The sequence below is a fragment of the Cydia amplana genome, chromosome Z (assembly GCF_948474715.1).
Source record: "Cydia amplana chromosome Z, ilCydAmpl1.1, whole genome shotgun sequence".
Taxonomy (NCBI): domain Eukaryota; kingdom Metazoa; phylum Arthropoda; class Insecta; order Lepidoptera; family Tortricidae; genus Cydia; species Cydia amplana.
The window spans coordinates 14318568-14342617 of record NC_086096.1 but is presented as its reverse complement, the minus strand read 5'-3'; the positions used below and the strand labels follow the sequence as shown (position 1 = coordinate 14342617).

General features: G+C 39.4%; 1 protein-coding gene across 1 annotated transcript; it reads left to right on the top strand.

Moving 5' to 3' along the window:
- On the top strand, nucleotides 1–24050 carry LOC134661193 (sterol regulatory element-binding protein cleavage-activating protein). The gene is made up of 22 exons (XM_063517162.1): nucleotides 1–560; nucleotides 648–766; nucleotides 1169–1276; nucleotides 1838–1946; nucleotides 2783–2969; nucleotides 4366–4511; nucleotides 5012–6193; nucleotides 6615–6823; nucleotides 8821–8977; nucleotides 9638–9731; nucleotides 10467–10627; nucleotides 11003–11070; nucleotides 11154–11188; nucleotides 12797–12930; nucleotides 13985–14354; nucleotides 15921–16098; nucleotides 16569–16676; nucleotides 17986–18095; nucleotides 20625–20772; nucleotides 22182–22327; nucleotides 23227–23347; nucleotides 23828–24050. The coding sequence occupies exons 1-22, from the start codon at nucleotides 442–444 to the stop codon at nucleotides 23959–23961; spliced, it is 4143 nt and encodes a 1380-aa protein (XP_063373232.1). The 5' UTR covers nucleotides 1–441; the 3' UTR covers nucleotides 23962–24050.

Genomic DNA, 24050 nt, shown 5'->3' with positions numbered 1-24050 from the left:
CAACATGTCAAATATATTTGGAACTTTTTCCCCTAAACCCGTAATGTGTTTTATACAATTAGCTGTAAGATTTTGTTAAAATACTAAAATATTTATTTGCCTCCTTTAAATTGAAATATATTACGATACCTCTTGCGATGTGTTAATTTATAATGGAATGTTTTGTCGTGAAGTGTCAATAGTACTGTCAACATTGCGTGGTCGGTCAATTGGTGCAATACAAAACTGTACTATTCCAAAGAACAATACTTACAAGGCGGCATGTAAATGCATGATGCAAACCACAGAAGTAATTGCCGTCATTACATCAAGACATGCGATCATCATTGAATTGCACGATTGTGGAAACCCGACCCCCGATAAAAAGTTCCCATTAACCTGGCCCAATATTATTGTGAAGTATTCTTGAACTACGGCCTCGTGTTCCGTCGAAGGCGCACAATGGCAGGGAGTACCTTACCTGAGCGTGTAGCACAGATATACTACACGTATGGTTTGTTCTGTTCCTCAAATCCCATTGCAGTTATAGGCTTTGCTCTCTCAATTGTACTACTTTGTTGGTGAGTATTATAAAACACATTTTACTAGACTACCATGATGAAATCATTACTTTAGAGCATTAATAAATCATGTATTTTTGTTTATAGTTACCCATTACTAAATGTACCCTTACCAGGAAACATACCAATAGTTGTCAATTTGCCATTACTTGACACTATGGAATTAAATAAAGCAAATTGCAACACTAACAACTGTCTACCAGAAGGTAAGTTCATGAAATAGGTGAAACAAATTGAAGGAATTTTTACAAAAAACAACATAATTGACTACACTGGTTGACACCTGAATTGATTAACAATGTTGTTAAAAAAGTGTCAACCGCTCTAAGCAGTTATGTTGTTTTTGTAAACATCCCTTCAATTGAAATCTTATTAATCAGTCAATATTTCTTTCATTCCTTACCAAATTACAAATGTAAAGTGAAAAGTAGCATCATGTTCTAATATGTATGGAATAGATATACCTATAGCTCCAAATTATTATTTAAATGTAGGTAATTAAGACTTATCAATTGTTCTTCTAACTAATTTCATGACCTGTATGTATTATCGAGATGTTCTAAAACATACTACTGAATGCCATAATAATATTTAAAATATATTTCCAGATTCGTCCACAACATTAGAACTACTGTTTAACGAGACTCAAAAACTACCATATGTTTGGGCCAAAGACAAACCCCTACTTTATGTGCAACAAATCATACTCAAAATAGGTGTGTATAATTAATATACTGACTGCAGATTTTCAGCTCAACAATTGATGTTCTTTTCACACTGATAACAGAGTTTTACTGTAAATACTAACTTTTGGTCTAATAATACATTTGAGTGAGCAACTGAAGGCCATTTTATGAGCATAAGACTGGTAATTCCTATCTTGGATGAGTAATTCCTATATAAGCTGGCAATGTTGTTCTAAAATACATTACTGGCATGCATCACTTATGTGCCCACAACACTGGGTCCCGCAGCCTATTATTATGAATCTTATACAATATTTCAAGTTTTAAGAACCTAGTTATGCCACACTAGTGACTCTGGTGTAATGCTTCTTATGTAGGTATTTATTCATTTAATATAAATAGGAAGAAACCAGGAAAATTAGTACTCTATTTCAAAATGTATTAATAATGATGACAGTTCCAGAGAAAAAAACTATTAGAGTCTGTGGGGAAAGAGAAGAGTCTTGAAATGAATGGGGCCCAATACATTCCATGACTCTTGTCTTTCCGAACAGACTACATATATGAATTAAAACTATAATTTGTATGTAGGTGTATCACCCTGGAATAGCAACCTGCGTATGTGGGATGCATTTAGAGCTCCTCTGCAAGAAGTATTTCGGTTGCTAGAAACTATAAAAAATCATGAAGATCCTGAAACGTAAGTAGACAATATTATTTGGTTTTGACAATCTCATCATCATAATTTTAATTCTCACAAGGTGCACACACTTATTCCTATAAAAATATTAAGCAATAAACAAGTCATTGTGTTTACCTTTTTACTTTCAACTACAACAAAACTGGCATTCATCTTAACTTTTACCTTTATCAATTATAGTCTATTTTTTTATTCGGTAGACTGAAATGACAGTAAATAGTATGAAATGACATTTCATGTTCATACTATTAACTGTCATTTCAGTCTACCGAATAAAAAAATAGACTTTAGGTACATGTATTTCTAGGGTTCCATAGTCAACTAGGAACGCCCATCTGTCCGTGCGCGGCTTTGCTCCGTGATACTCAGGGCCGGTACATACGGACTAAAACAAGACTGCAACTTGTATGGGAATTGCCCCCTCCCCCTCTCTAACTTTTGAACCATGGGTCCAAAAATCGTCCAAGTAAAGCTTAGCAAATGCTAATGAAAAGTATAGCCAAGATGAGCTATTTTTTAGTTTGCAAAAAGTCTCCCCTCCTTAGTAAAAGTGCTGCAAAGGTTTTGTAAAAAGCGGGTAACTACGGAACCCTATACTGAGCATGGCCCGACGTGCTCGGCCGGTTTTTTCACGTGTGTACTTACTGTATTTAGTTGAATCTATATGAAATGTAAGAATAGAATTAGTCCAATAAAGTTAGCATGAACTGTAAGTAAATACAGGTTTCACGGCAATGTCAGAATTTGAAGGAATTATTTTGCTTTTTATTAATATATGAATGCCTCCAGAATGTTGATGAACATCATAATATATGAATCTTATTTTTAAATTTTAGTAAAGGCAGCCTGTCCCAGTACTGCTACCAAATAGGAGGCATCAAGCAGCAAAACAGTAAAGCGAGTTTAGAGCGGGTGCTGCCTGAATACAGCTGCCTCTTACTCTCTCCCGCTAACTTGTGGCAGCAAAACCTGCAGACATTCTCAATGGATGTCAATGTTGTTAATACCGTTCTCTCTTACCAAGTAAGTCATGTTTTGTTTCATTTTAATTGGCAACTAACAGGCTCGCACTAAAATAATGTGATGTTAAATATTAAGATGAAATCCACAAGCTAAACATCCTCAATTACAAAATGAGTTTGTCTTAAAGACGATTATCTAAATTCATTTTTCTCAAACATGCAATGAAATGTCGTCGCTCCGGGCGTTATATCAGGCTTCGAAGTATCACGTTTAGGGCGGAGCAACTCCAGAGAACTGTAAAGGAATTTCATACGAAATTGAAGGCCTAGGCCGGGAAGTAATTTTTTTTAAAATTCTAATGTAAACATGGGGTCTGTGTCCATGAACAGACTAAACAGCCGAATTATATATTTTTTTTTATATTTTTGGTGAATGAATGATTATCGGACCAAAATATCCGTGTTAACGCCTGTTATACACGAACGTACTGATATTAAGAATACGAATCTGTATGATTCAATGTGTTGATGAATAAATTTAAAATTTTGTCTATACGTAAGTCACCAGAGACCATAGACAATATTTTAAATCCTCTGCATTTATTTTATTTATTGAAATTGAGATTCTTATTATCAGATTGTGTATAATGGCCCTAATAAGGTCTATTCGAACACTACACACGCGAAATACGGACGACTTCCGTAAAAAAAAAACAATTATGGCGGGATTGGAAGAAAAATTAAAAAACTTTTGTTGTGAAGTTGGATTTTTATTATAGAGATTATAAATTTGTTTTTTTGAGTGGTGTATTTTTTTATTTCATTGCATGTTTGAGAAAACCACTATACATGCCTAGCCGTGAAAAGGTCTTGCCGGCTTCGTATCACTATCCGGCCTCCCTACGGTCGGCCGGCTATACCTACTCACCCGGCAAGCCCTTCTTTCCCGGCGTCTGCAGTAATGTACTATTAAGCTAGTCATAAAACTAAATAAAGAGATGAACAACTTAACTGTCAATAATACAACAAGTTATCTTTTATTTAGTTTAACTTTGAACCACTTCCCGGTGTCTGGTTGAGGTGAAATTTGACATACTTCCGTTTATTCGATGACAACGCGTATGCTAACATGGAGCAGATCTTATGATGCAATCGGAGGGTAGTCAATGGAACTCTTTGATGAACAAACATGTTATTATATTATTTTATACAGAACTTGTTTATTGGTCTATTTCAGGAGATTATTAATTGTGAGTCCATGTTAGTCTAGCGTTATCAAAATATGTGGTTTTGAATGAGGTTTATATTATTTGTCATTGTCTTATAGATCTTGTGGTAGTAATACAATAAATCCGTAAATTAGTGCCAACTTACCTAAGAGATACCTACATATCAAGATTTCTTTTAAAATAAGATTCAACTAAATGTAATGTGTTTCGCTTATTATAATTGTGCAGAACCTCCCAAAGAGCAAAGTGTCCATCGCAGAGATGGCATTCGGGATGCAGCTGCGGGACTGCGGCATCAAGCGGTACCCGCTGCGCGCGCGCCCGCGCGTGCTGCAGTACGCCGTGTCCGTGTTCTACCAGCGCCTAGAACCCAGGTCACGCTCACCTCACCTCACAGGCAGAAGCTACATTACTAGTTTTTAGGGTTCCGTACTCGGCACTAGGAACCCTTATAGTTTCGCCATGCCCGTCTGTCCGAGGCTTTGCTCCGTGATCGTTAGTGCTAGAATAATGCTGCAATTTGGCATGGATATGTAAATCAATAAATCCGATAAAGTAGTACACTAAATGTAGAAAAATAAATTATGTAGGGTACCTCTTACACGTAAAGTGAGAGTGTAATTTTTTTTCGCTTCAACCCTACAGTGTGGGGTATCGTTGGATAGGTATTTCAAAACAAATAGGTGTCTTCAAGAAACACTTATATAGGACCGGAACTTATGTCGGTAATCGTATTTCACCCATGACCTTTTTAACACAACTTTATTGACAGCTCAGGCTGCCTAAATAAGTAAATACCTAAGGATACTTAATTCAAAACAATCATGGCTAGTTAAATAAATGCTTGTAATAAATAATAATATTACAATTACAGGTTTTTAAATTCTCTGAAGAGAAAGTTGAGAGCAATGTACCCCCTGTACCGTGAGCAGCCGTACGCGCACTCGGAGGAGCTGACCCTGGTGTACTACCCGGGCCAGTTCAACTACCGCGAGCTCGTGCCGCTCATGATCACCTTCGTCGGGATATTCCTCTACGTGTACTTCTCCTTGAGGAAGATCGAGTACATACGCTCCAAGCTGGGACTGTCCGCGTGCGCGATGGTCACCATCGCCGGCAGCCTCTCCATGTCTATGGGAATATGCTTCTATTTCGGCATCTCGTTGAGCCTCCAAGGCAAAGAGATCTTTCCTTACCTCGTGATCATCGTCGGGCTGGAGAACGTTCTCGTGCTGACCAAGAGCGTGACCTCCACGGACTCGAGGCTCGACGTCAAGATCCGGCTCGCGCAGGGCCTGAGCAAGGAGGGCTGGTCCATCACCAAAAATCTACTCACAGAAATAACCATTTTGACTGTGAGCTTCTTTACGTTTGTTCCATTCATTCAAGAATTTTCAATATTTATGATAGTCAGTTTAATTTCCGATTATTTTGTCCAAATGGTTTTCTTTGCGACCATTCTTGGGATCGACGTTCGGCGCATGGAATATTTTCAGGATCAAAACAACAAACTTCATCTTAAAGAGTACTTTAACGCCAACAACGCTCTGAATTGGCGGTTTGAAAAGACCTACTCGGACGAGAGCAGCATGTCGCCTCTTAGAATGACCAAGTCGAAGTCGCACCCGAGGTTGAATGGTTTGGCGCAAACCAGCCCGACGGATGTGCTGGCGAAGCGCAAGTCTAGTCCGCAGGCGCAGGACCAGAAGGTGCCGAAGCGGATCCGCCTGGTGAACATGTGGGCGAGGACGCGGTTCTTCCAGCGCGCCTTCATGGTGTGGATGCTGGTATGGATATCGATGATAGTTTACAATTCGGGTGTAGTCGATTATTTTATAACTAACCTCGAAAAACCGGACGTCAGTAGCGAGACGGACAAAAAGAGTGACGAGAATTATCCGCCAAAGCAATCGCTTAATGTGTTTTACAATGACAGCAATAGGAGCCCGATTGTGTTTTCGCCGCTTTTGGAAATGTCGGACCCGGATAAAAGCGTGGGGAACGCGAACGATACTATACTTCTGAAGCATTCGCCGCACTCCCGTCCGTGGTCGAGGTACGTTTGAACCTATATTCTTGAGGGCCTACCGTTAAAATCGAAATTTCCTTATCTGCTTTTCTATACTTGTACTTATATTCGACCGATAGATAAAATAAATGGTTGAAGTAGGCCCTCTGTTACTGATTGAAATATAAATGACATATACTGGGTCAACCAAATCTTGTCAGTAAATAGGAACAAAAAAAACTATACTCATCCTTTTCTTTTGGGTGCTAGTACTAGTACTAGAGACTACTATAAGACAAAGATAGCATGATTCTCTCTGTCTATGTTTGAAATCAAACAGACCTTTGACACACTATACTTACGTACTTTAACGTCACGTCACAAGTCACAACTTCTTTCGCTAGCGCAACCTATTAAGCTCGCTTTTAAAACCCCCGAGCTGCTGATATTGAGTATGTCTCGATTGCAGAGTGTCGGCGTACCACTGGTCGGCGATCCTCGGGCAGTACAACGAGTCGGTGGCGGGGCGCGTGGTGGCGGTGCTGCCGCCCGTGCTGGTGTCGCAGCGCGTGTCGCCCGAGCGCGCGGCCGCCGTGCGGCTGCCGGACGAGCGCGACCCGCCGCCGCTGCGCTGGCAGGCGCTCGCCGCCGCGCTCGACCCGCTCGACACGCTGCCCGGTATAGTTTGTAGCTTTCTAATAGACCCGGAAGGCTAATCCTATTGCCTATTGTTAAGAAAAACCGCTCGTGCCACGTGCCACAACCACCTGCATAAAAAATCGGTACTTCGGTTACTGAGTGCCGGCAAGTCGAACGCTACAGAACCAGTCTAAAATGTGTCATCGAGATGCGTAACAAAGGCGCGTTATCGGAGAGCGCACCTACACTGGTTTTTTAGGGTTCCGTAGCCAAATGGCAAAAAACGGAACCCTTATAGATTCGTCATGTCTGTCTGTCTGTCCGTCTGTCCGTCTGTCCGTCCGTATGTCACAGCCACTTTTCTCCGAAACTATAAGAACTATACTGTTGAAACTTTGTAAGTAGATGTATTCTGTGAACCGCATTAAGATTTTCACACAAAAATAGAAAAAAAACAATAAATTTTTGGGGTTCCCCATACTTCGAACTGAAACTAAAAAAAAATTTTTTCATCAAACCCATACGTGTGGGGTATCTATGGATAGGTCTTCAAAAATGATATTGAGGTTTCTAATATCATTTTTTTCTAAACTGAATAGTTTGCGCGAGAGACACTTCCAAAGTGATAAAATGTGTGTCCCCCCCCCTGTAACTTCTAAAATAAGAGAATGATAAAACTAAAAAAAATATATGATGTACACTACAATGTAAACTTCCACCGAAAATTGGTTTGAACGAGATCTAGTAAGTAGTTTTTTTTTTATACGTCATAAATCGCCTAAATACGGAACCCTTCATGGGCGAGTCCGACTCGCACTTGGCCGCTTTTTTTTGAGCGTTGGACTAGCCCGCGCTCAGGTGCCAAATAGAATAATTAGGACCCTTTTTTGCAGGTAAGTAGCACGTGCGGTTTTACTGAACAATAGACAATAGGATTAGCCTTCGGGGTCTATTAGAAAGCTACAAACTATACGCGCCGCCTTTATCATTTACAGCCGTTGACCTCAATCTAAAGACTAGAAATCACTTTCCTGCGATATTCAGCGCCATTCGTTGTACTCAAGTTGAGTTACTTTGACAAGAGGTCTAAACGCCAAACAAAAAGGATGGAACTGAGACCGGCTTCAAAATAACTATTTTAATTGTTTGAAATTAATTTATATATATTTTTTCTTATCAAACTACACAAACAAATCTAATAAAATACTTATAAGAGTTATAAGTCTTATAACAAAACATACAAAACGTCAAATTAAATACACTTTAAGAAGTAATAATAAACAAACAAAAAAATCTAAGGTCATGAACAGAGAGCGAAACTCTGGTGCGGGTGACGTCATTATGACGTTAAGTCGCATGTAGGATGTTTTCTTTAAAACAACATTGTTAACACCTCAATAGTGGTTTTGGTCGAATACCGAATACCGAATATTCGGCCCCTCTCTCGGCCGAATACCGAATATTCGACATGACATGCGAACATTTTGAGTCACAATTATTATGAAAAGTGATCGCTAACAAAGCTCAACGTTAGATGACGTTAGCTAAGATATATTTTTGTTGAACAGCACTAATCAATAGAGTCAAACAAAACAGAGTCATGATAAAAATAAAATGTTTTTTAATCAACAAATGCTCAAAAAAGGGTCTTCGTATTCCAAGAACACATTCTAAATATACCTACATAGTTTTTGGTTATTTTTATTGTGCAATTTTTCTTTTTAAGTAGGTGCAACAGATATTCGGTATTCGGCCGAATAGTAGGCAACATAGGCCGAATACCGAATATTCGGCAAAGTGGCCGAATAGGCCGAATACCGAATAGTTGCCGAATATTCGTGGCATCTCTAATAACAACACTCTGGATTTAGCTTGACGTCATACGTCTGTCATCGGCACCAAAGTTTCGCTCTCTGGTCATGAACAGTAAATATTGAAATTCAACTTAATTCAAATGAAAATTAATATTTAATTAAAACATAATTAGAACAAAAATTGAGTCTTCTTGTTTTATTCTTTCATGTTTGTCTGTACAGAGTTCGAGCTAACAGACGGCAAGAGTCAGCAGAAGCAGTGGCGTAAACCGACGGAGCTGCCGATATACCCGACCACCCCCATGGAGATTCTGCTGCTGGCCATCCTGTGCACCATCAGCGTCGCCGTCATCGCCTACATGATGGTCGTGCTCTATAGGTACGAACAGACAGTTTACTGGTATTTAGAACTAATTAAATTATTTTCAAAAAATATTTTAATTTGTTTTTATTTTAGGCACCTGCCGCGATAGCAGAGGACGCTGGTTCGATTCCAGCCTGGGGCACTGGAGGCCTTGGTCACTTTTTCTTAGTATATGACATTTATTCAAAGTTTACTGGTAGTCTACAGACTACAGACCCTAGGGCTCGCTGAGAATATGACCAGGAAACTAGCCAATTATAGTTATTTTCGATACAAGTGCGAAAAAGAGGAAATTCGAAACGAGTGGCGATAAATTAAAACACGACCGAAGGGAGTGTTTTAAATCGACACGAGTTGCGAATTACCTATTCGCACGTGTATCGAACAACGTTTTACAGTACATATGGCACTTTAAAGTTTCGACATACGCACGAAAAGTGCTATTTAACGCACTAGTGCGGAAAAATAGCACCATATGTACTGTAAAGTAGATTTTCCGTCTGGTGACACTTTTGATGCTACTAAACACACAGCCCAGCCAATCTCCAAATAGAAAAACACATAAATAATAAAAACCATCTCCGTATTAATATAACACGCGAGTATTATACCAAGTTGTATTTAAAACACATTTATTTAAGAAATGTGTTAAACTTTTAGCATTGTGTTAAACAGGTGCGTCTGTTCCCGCAACTATGCAGAGTGGCGTGCTTCATGGAACGCAGACGACGAGTATCGGAAGATCATTGCGAAGCAGCCGGCGGTGCAGGTGGACCACTCTTACTTCACACAAGCTAACGCCACGTCCCCTCGAAAACAAACAAACCATATGCCTCTTTAGGAAATTGTCCGACTCAAGGCTATTGTTTTCCTTTGCGAGCAAATTTTACCGCCTAAAAATTACTTGCTGAGAGTGATCACTGTGATCAGCGATTAATATACGCATATATTTTATTCATATCTGGGGGCACGGCAGTGACCCGCCAAGTCGAGCAAAACACAGAGGCACGGCCGTGCCATCCTTTTCTCGAAGCCATTCAGGCCATTTTCAACGTCCTGTAATTTTGTGATGGCTAAAGTTAGAACCCTGAATTTACAGTAACGTAATGAATATATCTAAACCAGGTTATGCTCTACAGCAGCGGTCGGCAACCTTTTAGCAGCCAAGGGCCACATAGTAGTTAACGAAGTTGACGCGGGCCACACTTTGTTAATATTTATGACTTTATCAGACATTGTCGTTAGTCAATATTACATACAAAATAGCCAGGGAGGTTCACGGGCCGTGGGTTGCCGACCGCTGCTCTATAGCATAACCTGGTTTAGATATATTCATTGCCAAGTCATTATAAGTATTAAAAAAATAAAGGTATCTAATACCCCCTCCTGCATACTAAGGTGGGGGAGAACGTTAACTATCTCTTCAAGTGACTGTATATAGAGTATTTTGCACATATTGAAAATGTTTCTTTTGAACGTGTGAGCATATTGTTAATATTGTCAGCTGGTGACGGAGGCGGTGCCGCTGGTGGTGGCGGGGCACAGCCAGGAGGTGGAGTGCCTGGTGACGGACGGCGAGCAGGTGGTCAGCTCCTGTCTGCAGGGTCATGTCAAGGTGTGGGACTCGCAGAACGGCGAGATCCTCACCAGCATCGACCGCGGCGCGTGAGCATGCTCATTTACTTATTGTACCTAAGTGTAAGGCCTGAGTGGACGCTCGAGTTGGGCGTGCAGCGGAGCGGGGCGTGCGGCGTGCATGTTAAACAAATGCAAACGTATAGGAGCGGCCTTAGTGCACGCTGCTCAAATCACTTGTGAGCCCGACGCCACGCTGCACGCCCCGCCGAACGCTCCGCTCGGAGCGTCCACTCGGGCCTTACACTAAGGCCAGCGAATAATATGATTATGCGCGTGCAATAGACATAGCAACTAAAATATATATGGAAAGCGTATCTATTTTACTAATTTAATTTTAGAACACAAACGTTAATCAGTTTACAAGTTTGTAGGTACCTATTTTGATATTATGTTTCCTTCCAGGTTTTTTAAATTACAAAAAGAACTTGCTGACAAAGTGGCGAAGAAAGATCCTCTGAATCCTACTCCAGGTCAGTAGGGCTTTTAGTGTAATTAAATAATACGTTTAATTATTAGCTAGATATAAAAAGTAATTACTGTTATTTTTTTATAGCATTCCAACAAATCGTTGCAGCAAAACAAAACGAGGTAATAACTATTGATATCCTAATATAGCTACAGTAGAATCCGCTTAATGACATCGAAGGGAAGTGACTAATACGTTATACTAAGCGGATGTCATATAAAGCATAGTTGATAACTTCTTATTTTTGTAATTTTTTCAAATAATTCTCAAATTCCTTTGTGAGAGATGAGTTATACTCGTATTAACTTTGTACCAATTATCAACTTGTCACCGAAAATCAAAGCTAAACAACTTCTTAAACGCCTCGCACGCACCAACCGTCCTCGCAAGGAAAGACGTGGGGACGGCCACGAAAGCCAGCGAATGTCAGTATAACCGGACATAATTTCATGAAAATAGGATTTTTAGGTCATAGTAAGCGATTTGTCACTATAAGCGAAGTCATCTTATCCAAATTTCTCACAAAGAATTTTATATGAAAACCAAACTTCGCACAGTAATTACGTCATAGTAAGCGATTTGTCACTATAAGCGAAGTCATCTTATCCAAATTTCTCACAAAGAATTTTATATGAAAACCAAACTTCGCACAGTAATTACGTCATAGTAAGCGGTTGGTCAGTATAAGCGGAGTCATAATAAACGGATTCTACTGTATTTTGAAAATTGGCATTAATGTATTGTACACGTACAGTCGAGGTCAAAGATGTTTACACTTTTGCACCTTACACTTTCGTTATAAGGCGAAATATTAAAAACATATTTTTGACGACGGATGTTACTTATAGGTATTTAATCTGGACACTCTTCCAAAGCAAAGTTTTCATAATTTGATTATACTGGTAGGTATTTTATTGAAACCCTGCAATCACTAACTTGATTTACTTGTACAGATGTAGTGCATAATTATTTTCCATCGTATTTTAACGGAACCGTTCTTGCTATTTCAGTCAGTCTCGGTACAAAAAGTACCGAGGCTGATATGATGAAGGATGAAGTAGCATGACAAATACAATCATTTCCGAGACAATACGATGGAAAACTTTGAACTTGACGTCAAGGTCACTGAGAGCGCGTCTAGAAGTATGAACAAAACAAGAAAATTGCGTTTTTGTCGGTGAAATATTCAGTTTATGTATATAGTTGCTATACAATCTTTTTTTGGGTAAAATGTGAGGAATCGAATACTTGTTTCGTTTATGGAAGTTAAAAAAAACTTAAATTTTGAAACTTTCAGCCAGCCTATTATGGATAGCTTTATCCATCTTTATCCACGTGATAAAATAACTGTCACTGTTTAACACCGTGGGAAAGAAAGTGACGGACACCGTTTTATCACGCTGTCACGTAGACAAGAACGACCATCATATCCGTACTGGTGCTGTATTTTTGTATTATTTCCATTTTTTTTTATTTCCACAATATTGTGATTATTTGCTCATTTGCTATCTATTTTACTAGATTTTGTTATAAAATTCAACATGTGTCATCATTCCTATTGACGGAATGTTGTACAGTCAGCAGCATAAGTTTCTAAGCGGGCCAAGTGTTCAAAATGATCTTGACACGACTTTATTGTTAAGAGAATAAGAGCGTGTCAAGGTAATTTTGAACACCTCGACCGCTTAGCAACTTCTGCTGCTGACTGTGCCGCTTTGGTTGTGTTCCAGCCCGTGCTCTCGCTGCGCAAAGGTCTCAGCAACCACCTGAGCGGGCTGCGGTTCCGCGCCCCGCGCGGCGCCGCAGCCTCCCCCCACCTCACCCCCGCCGAGACCACAAGTTACGACTTCGCCAAAACTTACAGGTACCACTCCAGGATCTTAGATCAATGTACTGTCCCGAGTGTCCCGACCTTATGTAAGTATGTACAGTTACTACACGGGAATGTTACGCTATTTAGGGTCCTAGCTAAATTGGTTGTTCCATACTTACGCTATGGAATGTCCAATTTAGGTAGAACCCTAAATGGCGTAACAATCGCGGAGCGTGATGGTACATACATTATACTACAAAATTGAAGTGGAAAGTACTTATCAAGTGATTGTTTCCCTCTTTCTCACTCTCCTTTAACATACTTCAAAGACACATTTAAGAGAATTTAATAATGAAGAACATGCATATTGTTCATTGTCAGTTTTATACATTGTATTGCCGTGAATTGTGAAAGTATAGTTTTCGAGTAAAGTCACTCAGCATTTCCTTATACACTTTGTAAAAGTAAAGTGTAACATCTGAACATAACTTAGCGTGGTCAAGTTAACTGGAAGAAATCCCTTAAAGGGATAAGTTCGCCTTTGTACTGCCTATCCTGTGCCATAAATTTGTGTTTTGTGCAATAAAGAGTTTATACATACATACATACAAGTGCGAGTCGGACTCACGCGCGAAGGGTACCATTAGTGTAAGGCCTGAGTGGACGCTCGAGTTGGGCGTGCGGCGAGCATGTTAAACAAATGCAAGCGTATAGGAGCGGCCTTAGTACACGCTGCTCAAATTACTTGTGAGCCCGACGCCACGCTGCACGCCCCGCCGAACGCTTCGCTGCGAGCGTCCACTCAGGCCTTACACTTACGCAAAAAACCGATGGCTTTAAAGTACCATAACTGCCGTTAATAATCTCACACTTGAATACATTTTATCTTGCATTTAACGTTGTTAAATACATCATTAAAGAACATGAACATTTCCAAAGATAACCATTGTATTTATTTAATAGAATACGACATTGAATTTTGTCCAGATTTCACTCCGCATAATACGTTAAAATATGTATATCATGCGGAATGGTATAGAGATTATCTCAGCCACGTTGTTTATCTAGTCTCTTGTAGGTACTAACTCAAAGCACTACTCCACAGGGAACTGTATTGCAGCGATCAGCACGACGACATATGCAATTACGAAGCAAAAGAAAACGTGGACATTAACAATTTATGTATAGACAAAGACAGTTTAAGTGTAAATAGTGCGAAAGACAGTGAGAAAAATAGTTTTGTATATAAAAGTAATGAGTCAGTAAGTGGTTTGCGTAACAGACACAAGGGTAAGTTAGTGAACGGTGGCGCGGATAACGCTTGGTGTGACGCCGAGCCGGTCAGTGCGGACTGGCGCGCGCGAGCGGCGCGCGACTCGCCTATATGGTGCATGGACTTTTGTAACGACCTGATCATATTAGGATGTGCGGATGGAAGACTCGAGTTCTGGGAAGCTAGCTCGGGGAAGTTAATGGTGAGTCGGGTTCGATATTAGAGATATTCGCCTTGTGCATTTGCCATAGAGAGAAATATAATAAGACAAGAGTGCTCACTCCATACATCAGTTAGACTATTAATTTCAGTGTCTACATCTAGCATCGAGTAGCGGAACTATCAGTACTGCTCCTTGACAATAGATGTAGCACCAACCGGAAAGTCTTATCTCAACAGCATAAGACTTTCCGGTCGGTGCTACATCTATTGTCAAGTAGTAGTACTGATAGTTCCACTACTCGATGCTAGATGCTAATAGTCTTTTTGGTACTAAAACTGATGTATGGAGTGAGCAATCTATGTATTTTATTATCTATGCCTTCGCCAAAAGAGACGGTCGGACGGTCATGTGCACGAAGAATTTCGTACATCGACCCGCCTGTTCCTACCTCTACCTATTGCACGCGCATATTGCTGGGGATTTTTCTCTTTCAAGTACTCCAATGAAGGCGTAATTAGAGTGACAGAGAAAGATGCCCGCCATTTGCGAACTTCGATGTTCGCGGGTAAAGCCCTGTTCCGCCGATGATGCCGGCGGTCAATGCCACTGTGCGAGCGGAACAGCCGTATAATCAAAAAAACTCCTCGATGGAAAAACATAAACACATCGAATATTTATAAAACAAGAAGAATAATTTAACATGTCATCGATTTGACGTAAACTAATAAAATATTAAAAACGTTCGCGTTTTTCCTAACTTTAGTTAGCCGTGATCACAACCAGTGAAACCTGTGTCGAAACGTCTGTAAATAAAGGTAACAGAATAAATTCGCGATAGACCCGTTTGTAAATGTGATTTAATATATATTATATATAAAGTTCATAAAGTGCAACAGAATAAATTCGCGATAGACCCGTTTGTAAATGTGATTTAATATATATTATATATTAAATCACATTTACAAACATCATATCATAATCATATTTATTGTGATTTAATATATATTATATATTAAATCACATTTACAAACGGGTCTATCGCGAATTTATTCTGTTGCACTTTATGAACTTTATAGTAAAGTTCATAAAGTGCACTATTTATTTTATATGAAACGACACTTAATTCCTACGTAGGTTGAATCACGAAAGTTGAACCGAATGGAATGAAAAAAACTTTCATTGTTTGAGTACACCTGTATCGGTTAAAGTGATAGATATTTTCATTCATTCTATTCGTGCCAGCTCTAGCGTATGAATCTACCTGTACTGTACTTGTATCTACGATGATTGACGAACGGTCGTCAGTGTTCGGAAATGTCCCCTGGGTAATTATGAGTGAGTGTAGGTATCGATACCTATGATTACAAATGTGCAAGTTGCGGAAAGTTTCCATAAAATTCTATAAATTCTCGGAAATTTCATGAAACTTTCACTAGGAAATATGGGAAATTTAAATTTAAAATTGGAAAGTTTCAATTCTCAATGCAAAAATGTAAGAAGTTTTCCGAATTTTTCCTACGTTAAATTTCCGAAACATTTCGCAATTTTGGAAAGTTTCCTTAGGCACATCAGTACCTATGATGCGATGTTTTGTATAACACGTAGTGCTTGTGGTGGGGGCTGGAGCGCGGCGGCGGCGTGACGCACGTGCGCGCGCTGGCGGGCGCGCGGCGCGTGGCGGCGGCGGCGCTCGGCGGCCAGCTCGCGCTGCTGCGCCTGCACGCGTACAACGCCTGCTCGGGCGCGCAGGTCGACTGGCGGTTCAGCACGGCACACAGGCGCAGTAACTATCACTTTCTTTAACATTCTACTGCAACTTGCATAGTTAGGGTTAAAAAGTTGCGGATCAGACTGGTATGCGTCAAAAGTAAGTGTGTGACAGATATGTACTGTTGGACACGAACTCTAGAAATATAGATTTGGAAAATCCGCCACTATTGATGATGACTGTACAGACCCCTTCTGACCAGAAGTAGGTAAAATAAAAAAAAGGTAGCGCAACTTTAAATAAAATACACAATATCATTGCATTTGGGTTTATTTATATATGGAGATTTTTCTCATAAGAGATTTTTATTGACTTGGGTAGGGTGTGATCGGTTTAACTGCATACCTACATTATATTTACATATTACATAACTCTTATGAAATACATACCTATATATGAAATAGCGATTTGGTCACCGTCTTTCTAGTTTATTATAGACCTTCTCAGCGCTTTTGTAAAGTTTAAAAGTAGTGTTTAATGTGCAGCTCATAAGCGGACGGGGTCGGCGGGGTCGCTGCGCGGCGCGGGCGCGGGCGACCACTCGCCGGCGAGGCTTAGTTTCTCGTACGACTCGGACCTTGGTGATGGAGACGGTAATATGGGGCATTATCTATGAAAAGGGAATCGATGGCGCTTACGCCGCAGTGTCGCGTCGCGCGGCATTGTATTTGTATCGGAGCATCGTTAATAATGGCGTAAGCGCCATCGACAATAAGGTCCCTTATAGATAACATCACATGTACACTACCCGACAAATTTTAAAGGTGTATTCTAAACCGCTTTTAGAGACTAAAATGTCATACACAGTTTTCTGAAATCGGTCAGATTGTTTTAGATTCTAGTGAAAATTTGTTTGTGTAATTTGTCAGTGATAATCGCCTTTTTGCCTACGATGTTGCCACCATGTGACTGGGTTTAGACATACTAGGCCAATCAAATTAGATTTTTATGATAAAACACACACACACACACACACACACAATGTTTTATTTTTATTGTCATGTAAAATTTTTTGCTCTCACCTCCTGATCTCAGATATGTGTGGTTAAAATCTTTCGGCTAAATCGGTCCCACGGTGTATTATGTTACTATTTATTATAAGTATTTATCCTACAGCAAAGACTAGTAAATAAAGAAGACTGACAACTCCCATACAACGCCGCGAGAATCATCAAAGTTGTAGATAATCCAGTAATTTTGTCGCTTTTTGTATTTAAGGGGGTTCGTTTGCGTAAAATCCGGTAGTTCTATATATATGCGTACATAAAAAATCGGTTCTGACATTTTGTCAAACTCGGAACTAGCGTTGAGATGTGGTGAGAATGAGAAATAATAAAACGTGATGAAGAGTATTTATATAATTTTTCTACTCCCGTACTTTTATTTGTCATTTAAAGGGTCGTGCACACACCTTTAAAACCCTACCTTATAGTTGTCAAGACAAGTCTTTATAGTCTGTTCCCCAAAAAGAATTTGTGCATACACGCAGTATCTTTTTGGCGATTTTACGATACTTCGTGTAATGACCACTTAAAAAATATTGAATGAAATATATTGTTGCCAACCTTATTTTAAATGTCATCTCTGACAAATAAGTGAACCATAGACATTTTTTTTTTCATTCATTCATTCATTCATTTCCCGCCTGTACCCCCCATTTTTGCTACTTCTTGAAATAAAAATATAGTATAAGTAAGTAATAAGTAAGTGCTTGGTCGTAGAAAAATTATTGTATGCAACGTTGTTTAACTGAGTCAAAAAATACTCGTGGCGTCTTAATTAACAATTTTCGGCTTCGCCTCAAATTGTTACTCACGCCACTCGCCTTTTTTGACCTCTCTTAAACAACGGTTGCATAAAATACTATTATGTATATATATCGTGTGTAAATATTTTCGTTAGAAATAGTAGTTCAACGGATCGCGCAGTGCCGCCCGCACCAGCAGCCCATCACCGAGATGCACTCGGAAGGCGGGCGAATCCTCACCGGCGGCCAGGATCACGTGCTCAAGGTACGTGTTATAACTGTTATAAGTATCAGCATAGAGAAAAAAATACATAGATTGCTCACTCCATACATCAGTTTTGATACCAAAAAGACTATTAATTTCAGTGTCTACATCTAGCATCGAGTAGCGGCACTATCAGTACTGCTACATCTATTGTCAAGTAGCAATACTGATAGTTCCGGTACTCGATGCTAGATGTAGATACTGAAATTAATAGTCTTTTTGGTATCAAGACTGATCTATGGAGTGAGCACTCTTGTCTTACTATATTTCTCTATGCTATCAGTTAGTCAAAATTGACAATAAAAATCTGCAGTGTTACTTAATATCAATATGATATTTAGAATTTTAATTTACTTGAACGCATCGGTATTTTTTTGTTATTGTTATTACAAAACTATAGGTATTACAAAACTCGATACGCTCCGTTTTGTTTCCTTCGGCCCTTGAATTAAAATAAGCCTATGAACCTGTTGCAGAAAATAGCATAAATTTTACGGACAACCTGTCGCTTAAAACTTACCCGCTAATTTATCTCTTGTAGAATTTAAGTAATCTCACTTGTAATTTTATATAAATATCGATTATCCCATGTATCACAACAATGCTTAACGTAAAATGTATCCACGTATGTCGTGTTGGTACAAACCCGGGTTTCACGGCACTTTTCTGTTTGATTTATTATAAGATTTTAGTATAGAATAAAAAAAAAAAAAAACATTTATGTGACGAAATGTCATATGGAAAATCCAAATTCCATATAAGCCATAGATGGTAGTATTTCTATAGATGTGGCCTACCGCGTGCCCCCGTAAGGGATAGACATAGATGACGTCACAAACCCGGGGATACCATATAGGTAAAAATTACCCCAATATTATCAAATATTGGGGTAATTTTAATTACGTCCGCGAGTTGTTCGCCTACGTAAGACGCAGCGATAAATAAAATATCAATGAGCCAATTTTCTTTTTTTTTTAATTTATTTAGAAAACAAACAGCCTTTTACAAATAAGTCTTACAAAAATGACTAAAAATAGGCCTAAAGTTTCATACGTTACTAAGTTGACTATTACAATGAAAAGTAAATAGGTTACTTAATTATAAATTACCCGTAGGTATCGATATTAAACTTTCGTGAGACATATTTTAAACTGTTTATACGACAACGGTTTCACTCGCTTGAATTTTTTTTTTTGCGTGTTGTACTCACAACTATACCTACGGGTAATAAAGTAAGAAAACAATGCAAAATATTTACTTGAAACAATTTTTCAATTACTAGTAAATAAAATATGCCGAACTTTGTTCTTGAAAACGGACAAACTATGAACAAAAATGTCTATATCATTAAGCGATTCATTATACATAACATATTACAAGTACGCCTAAAGAAAGAATTTTTAGCATACTGTGTGCCACAGGAAGAAATAGAAAAGGTAGGTTTTCGTAATATGCTTTGAGGATATCCGGCAGTTTTGTGTCGGTGCCCAGTTTCTCCTTCCGGTTGCTAAAATCCATTTAGCACGCGTGCCTGCATCTTGTGGAAATCTGGAGGTAATAAACGAAATATTCATTTTGTAATCTGTCACTCTTATTGCAAAATTAAGAATTAGTGCCTGCAGCATATCATAGAATTAGATTCTCCGAGTCGTGGCAAAACCCCCTATAACGTTAGAAAGAATCCGTAATGCTTAAATAAATAAAATTTACATTCTAATTTAAACACAGTTCAATTTTATTGTTCGTATATGTCCAGTTCTACAGCAAAATTATTTATAAAAATGTTATTAAAATACAAAATACCCGAATTTTGGGGTAATTGTATGCATCACGGGCTGGTATCCCTCGAATAATAGCAATGCGACTAAATTGAATACACGTTATTAAAACGGTGACGGCTTACTGTCAATATGCGTACGTAATTTGGTCGGTTAATTTATCAGGAAATATTTATAGGCTAATTTTTTTACCCGAGTTATTATTTACTGTAAATGCTTTTTCTACTCAGATTTTAATTGATATAGATTGTAGGATGCTGTTACTAAGCATGATAATGTGACCGAAGTATAAAATACTGTATTTACCTGTGAAATGTTACGTTGTCCTGTTTTTGCCGGCAGTCACTTGTACAGCGCAAAACTGAGCAATTCACCACATTTGTTGAATTGTTAAGTACTACTAGATGCACACGAAACACTGATTTCAATATTTTTCCTGATAATCTTTGCACTGTTCATATGTTTCACACCAATTTGACGTTTACGCATTGTTTGTATTCCACCATAAACTACGGTGGGGAATAAAAATATATGAGACTCTGACAAAGACAAACAATAATAGCGCTTTCTCTGCTACTCCTAGTGAAAGATACATAAGACTATCCCGTTCTGTCAGTTATCCCCACCACTCATGCCATGCCCTCGATATAAGCAAATCGTTTTGACAGTTCATAAAAAGTAACCGATTTGACTAGTAGGAAAATACTTTATTGCTGAAACGATTGACTGATGAGTAAGTAAATGGACGCAGGTATTCAGCAGTGCAGAGCTGAGTCCGCTGTTCACGCTGCACGGCCACTGCGGGCCCATCACGAGTTGCTTCATCGACCACGCCACGCCCACCATCGCCGGCAGCGGCTCCCAGGACGGCCTGCTCTGCGTATGGGACCTGCACACTGGTACCTATACAGTGTGGAAAGATAAGTCGGGCCCTGGAGGGAAACTACCTTAAATCCTTAAGCTGGCTCATTTTACTTAAAGGAGACATTCCTTTATTTTTAAAAAGAAACAAAACTGCATTCAAAGATTTTCTAAAACTCACTTGCCTCTCCCGGGACTCGAACCGACTAAAAATTCCAAAAAATAAAAACTCGCAATTTTATTCTACTAGTCGATACAGTTAATGTTAATGATAACATTTCTCCAAGAAACATTAGGTCTTAAACTCGTCTGTCGTACAAAAAATCCATAAAATGTAATATTTAGTACTCAAGATTTTTTTAGACAAGCCAAATTAAAGAAAAAAAGAAAAATACTTTGAATGCAGTTTTGTTTCTTTTTAAAAATAAAGGAATGTCTCCATTAAGTAAAATGAGCCAGCTTAAGGATTTAAGGTAGTTTCCCTCCAGGGCCCGACTTATCTTTCCACACTGTATACCTTCACAGGCAGGGTCACTCTGCCGCACAGATTGTTGACCCCCTACAATCGAAGTATACATTATTTTACACCATGCATGAAATAAAGCACCAGAAGATTAATAGAGAAACGTAGACAGCAGTTATTTTTGGACACAATTTCTATTTTAAAACTCGTGTAAAACTATAAAGAATAGATCATTTGACTCTGACGTCACGTGCTAGTGTTTCATATAAATTCCATAGAAGCAAAATCGTTTTGACAGTTCAAAAAAAGAAAATTATTTGACCAGTGATTTGACTAGTAGTCAAATACCCTATTAACAAAATTGCCCTGATCGAGCGCCCTTAAAAAATTGAATTAATTGGTTCCCGGAACTGCTTCATCATGAACTAGATGCGAACGTTATTAAAATATTTTAATTTATTCGTCTCAATATAGGTACCTACACTTCAATTTGTAATTAGTAATTACAAAACTGTCCGAAAGTTGTGTACCTACCTATATTTATTTCTAATCTATGTTAGAAAAAGTATATATTCGAAATTTTTGGACATGGTGTACAATAAAGTAAAAATAATTTACAGTACATATGGGGCTCCTTTTCCGCACTAGTGCGTAAAATAGTACTTTTCGTGCGTATGTCGAAACTTTAAAGTGCCATATGTACTGTAAAACGTTGTTCGATACACGTGCGAATAGGTAATTCGCAACTCGTGTCGATTTAAAACACTCCCTTCGGTCGTGTTTTAATTTATCGCCACTCGTTTCGAATTTCCTCTTTTTCGCACTTGTACCGAAAATAACTATTCCATACTATCAGTCTCCAGAAAGGAAAAGGTCGACTATACGTTTGTACGAAGAAGGGGTCGATTCGTCCACTATAAGGTACTCTGAAGCAAATGAGTTTGTACAGTTTGGAGAGTAAGTAGGTATTGTTTGTGTGTCCAGGAGCGTGCCTGTACAGCATGCAGGCGCACGACGGCGCGGTGACGTCACTAGCCTACACGGCGTCCTACGTGGTGTCGAGCGGCGCCGACGAGCGCCTCTGCATCTGGGACCGCTTCCAGGGACACATGCTCAACTCCATACACATTGTGAGTAGACTAACCCGGGCCGGACCCCTTATATCATACTTTCTCATTTGTGATACCAACACTACTCTCTTTCTAGTACTTATAATGAATACTTGAATAGCTTTCGCCCGTATTGCAAGTTAAATTAGTTAACTTCAAGGATGCACATCTGTACAGTCACCTGCAATAATATGGTACACAACGACGGCCGCAAAAATATCTGACGCGATCTTATAAATCGACGCAGCGAAAGCACCTCAAACTCATTTCTACCGAACGTAATTTTACAGCCATGCATAACGAAAATTCATAAAAATATAAAATAATTCTAGCTTTTGATTTTATTAAGCAGTATTCGCACGATGAATAATATTAATATATGTGTAGATGTCATGTCCTGAAAAGATGTGTCCCGCCGAGTTTCTTGCCGGTGAAGGGTTAGAGTCGGTGTAGCGTTATTTGACGTTGATAAGTGCATTTTAATATGCCTACTTGATTAATAAACTATCTTATCATACACAACGGTCTTGCAACTCTTGCATGAACGAAACATGTAATCTCCCAATCGCACTTTATCCTATAGTTTGAAATGGTAGGTTTCCCGAGTCTTACAGACGCGGCTTCAATAATTGGCTGTTTGTACCTATTGATTATTTTATTAGTGGATACATGTCTTTAAAAGGTAAAACGCAATACCTAATTTTGAGATTGTCCATAATGAGGAACTTCCCGTACTATATTTGCTACAATAAGGTGAATATTTGCGAGCATATTGGAGAAAACTATAACCCAAACTAGAAGTACAGGAATTAGGGCGTTTGAGGCGTTGTTTCCAGTTGACGGCATCGCTGCGATACGTAGGTACAATAGGTACCGCGTCACAATGTATGGGAAGTCGTTATAAACGTGTGTTGCGCCAGGGCCTGAACTACATGAGCCGCATGCTGCCGCTCACACACACGCTGCTCCTGATGGGCGACCGCAGCGGACTCGCGGCCTACGACCTCAGCACCGGTGACGTCATACGGCGAGTGCTCTTAGGTAGGTAATTCACAAAACTCATTCGTTTTTAGGGTTCCGTACCCAAAGGGTAAAAACGGGACCCTATTACTAAGACTCCGCTGTCCGTCCGTCCGTCCGTCCGTCCGTCTGTCACCAGGCTGTATCTCACGAACCGTGATAGCTAGACAGTTGAAATTTTCACAGATGATGTATTTCTGTTGCCGCTATAACAACAAATACTAAAAACAGAATAAAATAAAGATTTAAGTGGGGCTCCCATACAACAAACGTGATTTTTGACCGAAGTTAAGCAACGTCGGGCGGGGTCAGTACTTGGATGGGTGACCGTTTTTTGCTTGTTTTGCTCTATTTTTTGTTGATGGTGCGGAACCCTCCGTGCGCGAGTCCGACTCGCACTTGGCCGGTTTTTCTATACAAAGGTACATGCAACACAAATATTGGGCAGATAAGACGAAGGGAATATTCAGCGTTAGACTAAATTGTAAGTAAATGTTCCAGGGCAAAATGATGGGTGTATATTCGTGAGGCAGATTCTACCTCTAAAGGACGCCATCGTGTGCGACTACGCGACGCAGCTGCGCATCGTGCGCTTCCCGCTCGTGTCGCGCCTCGACGACCTGAAGAGCGACTGAACCACCACACGCCTGGCCGACCACAGAAACACGCCCGAACTATTCGTTTGACTCTACGTCAAGCGATTGCGGTTTTTTTGTGGCCAAGG

What these genes read in the sequence shown, in the direction of transcription:
- LOC134661193 (XM_063517162.1), top strand. Translation starts at nt 442, where the DNA reads ATGGCAGGGAGTACCTTACCTGAGCGTGTAGCACAGATATACTACACG. An exon ending in CGAAGCAGCCGGCGGTGCAG is followed by an intron (nt 9,732 to 10,466) that starts GTGGACCACTCT and finishes TAATATTGTCAG; the next exon opens with CTGGTGACGGAGGCGGTGCC. An exon ending in TTGCAGCAAAACAAAACGAG is followed by an intron (nt 11,189 to 12,796) that starts GTAATAACTATT and finishes GTTGTGTTCCAG; the next exon opens with CCCGTGCTCTCGCTGCGCAA.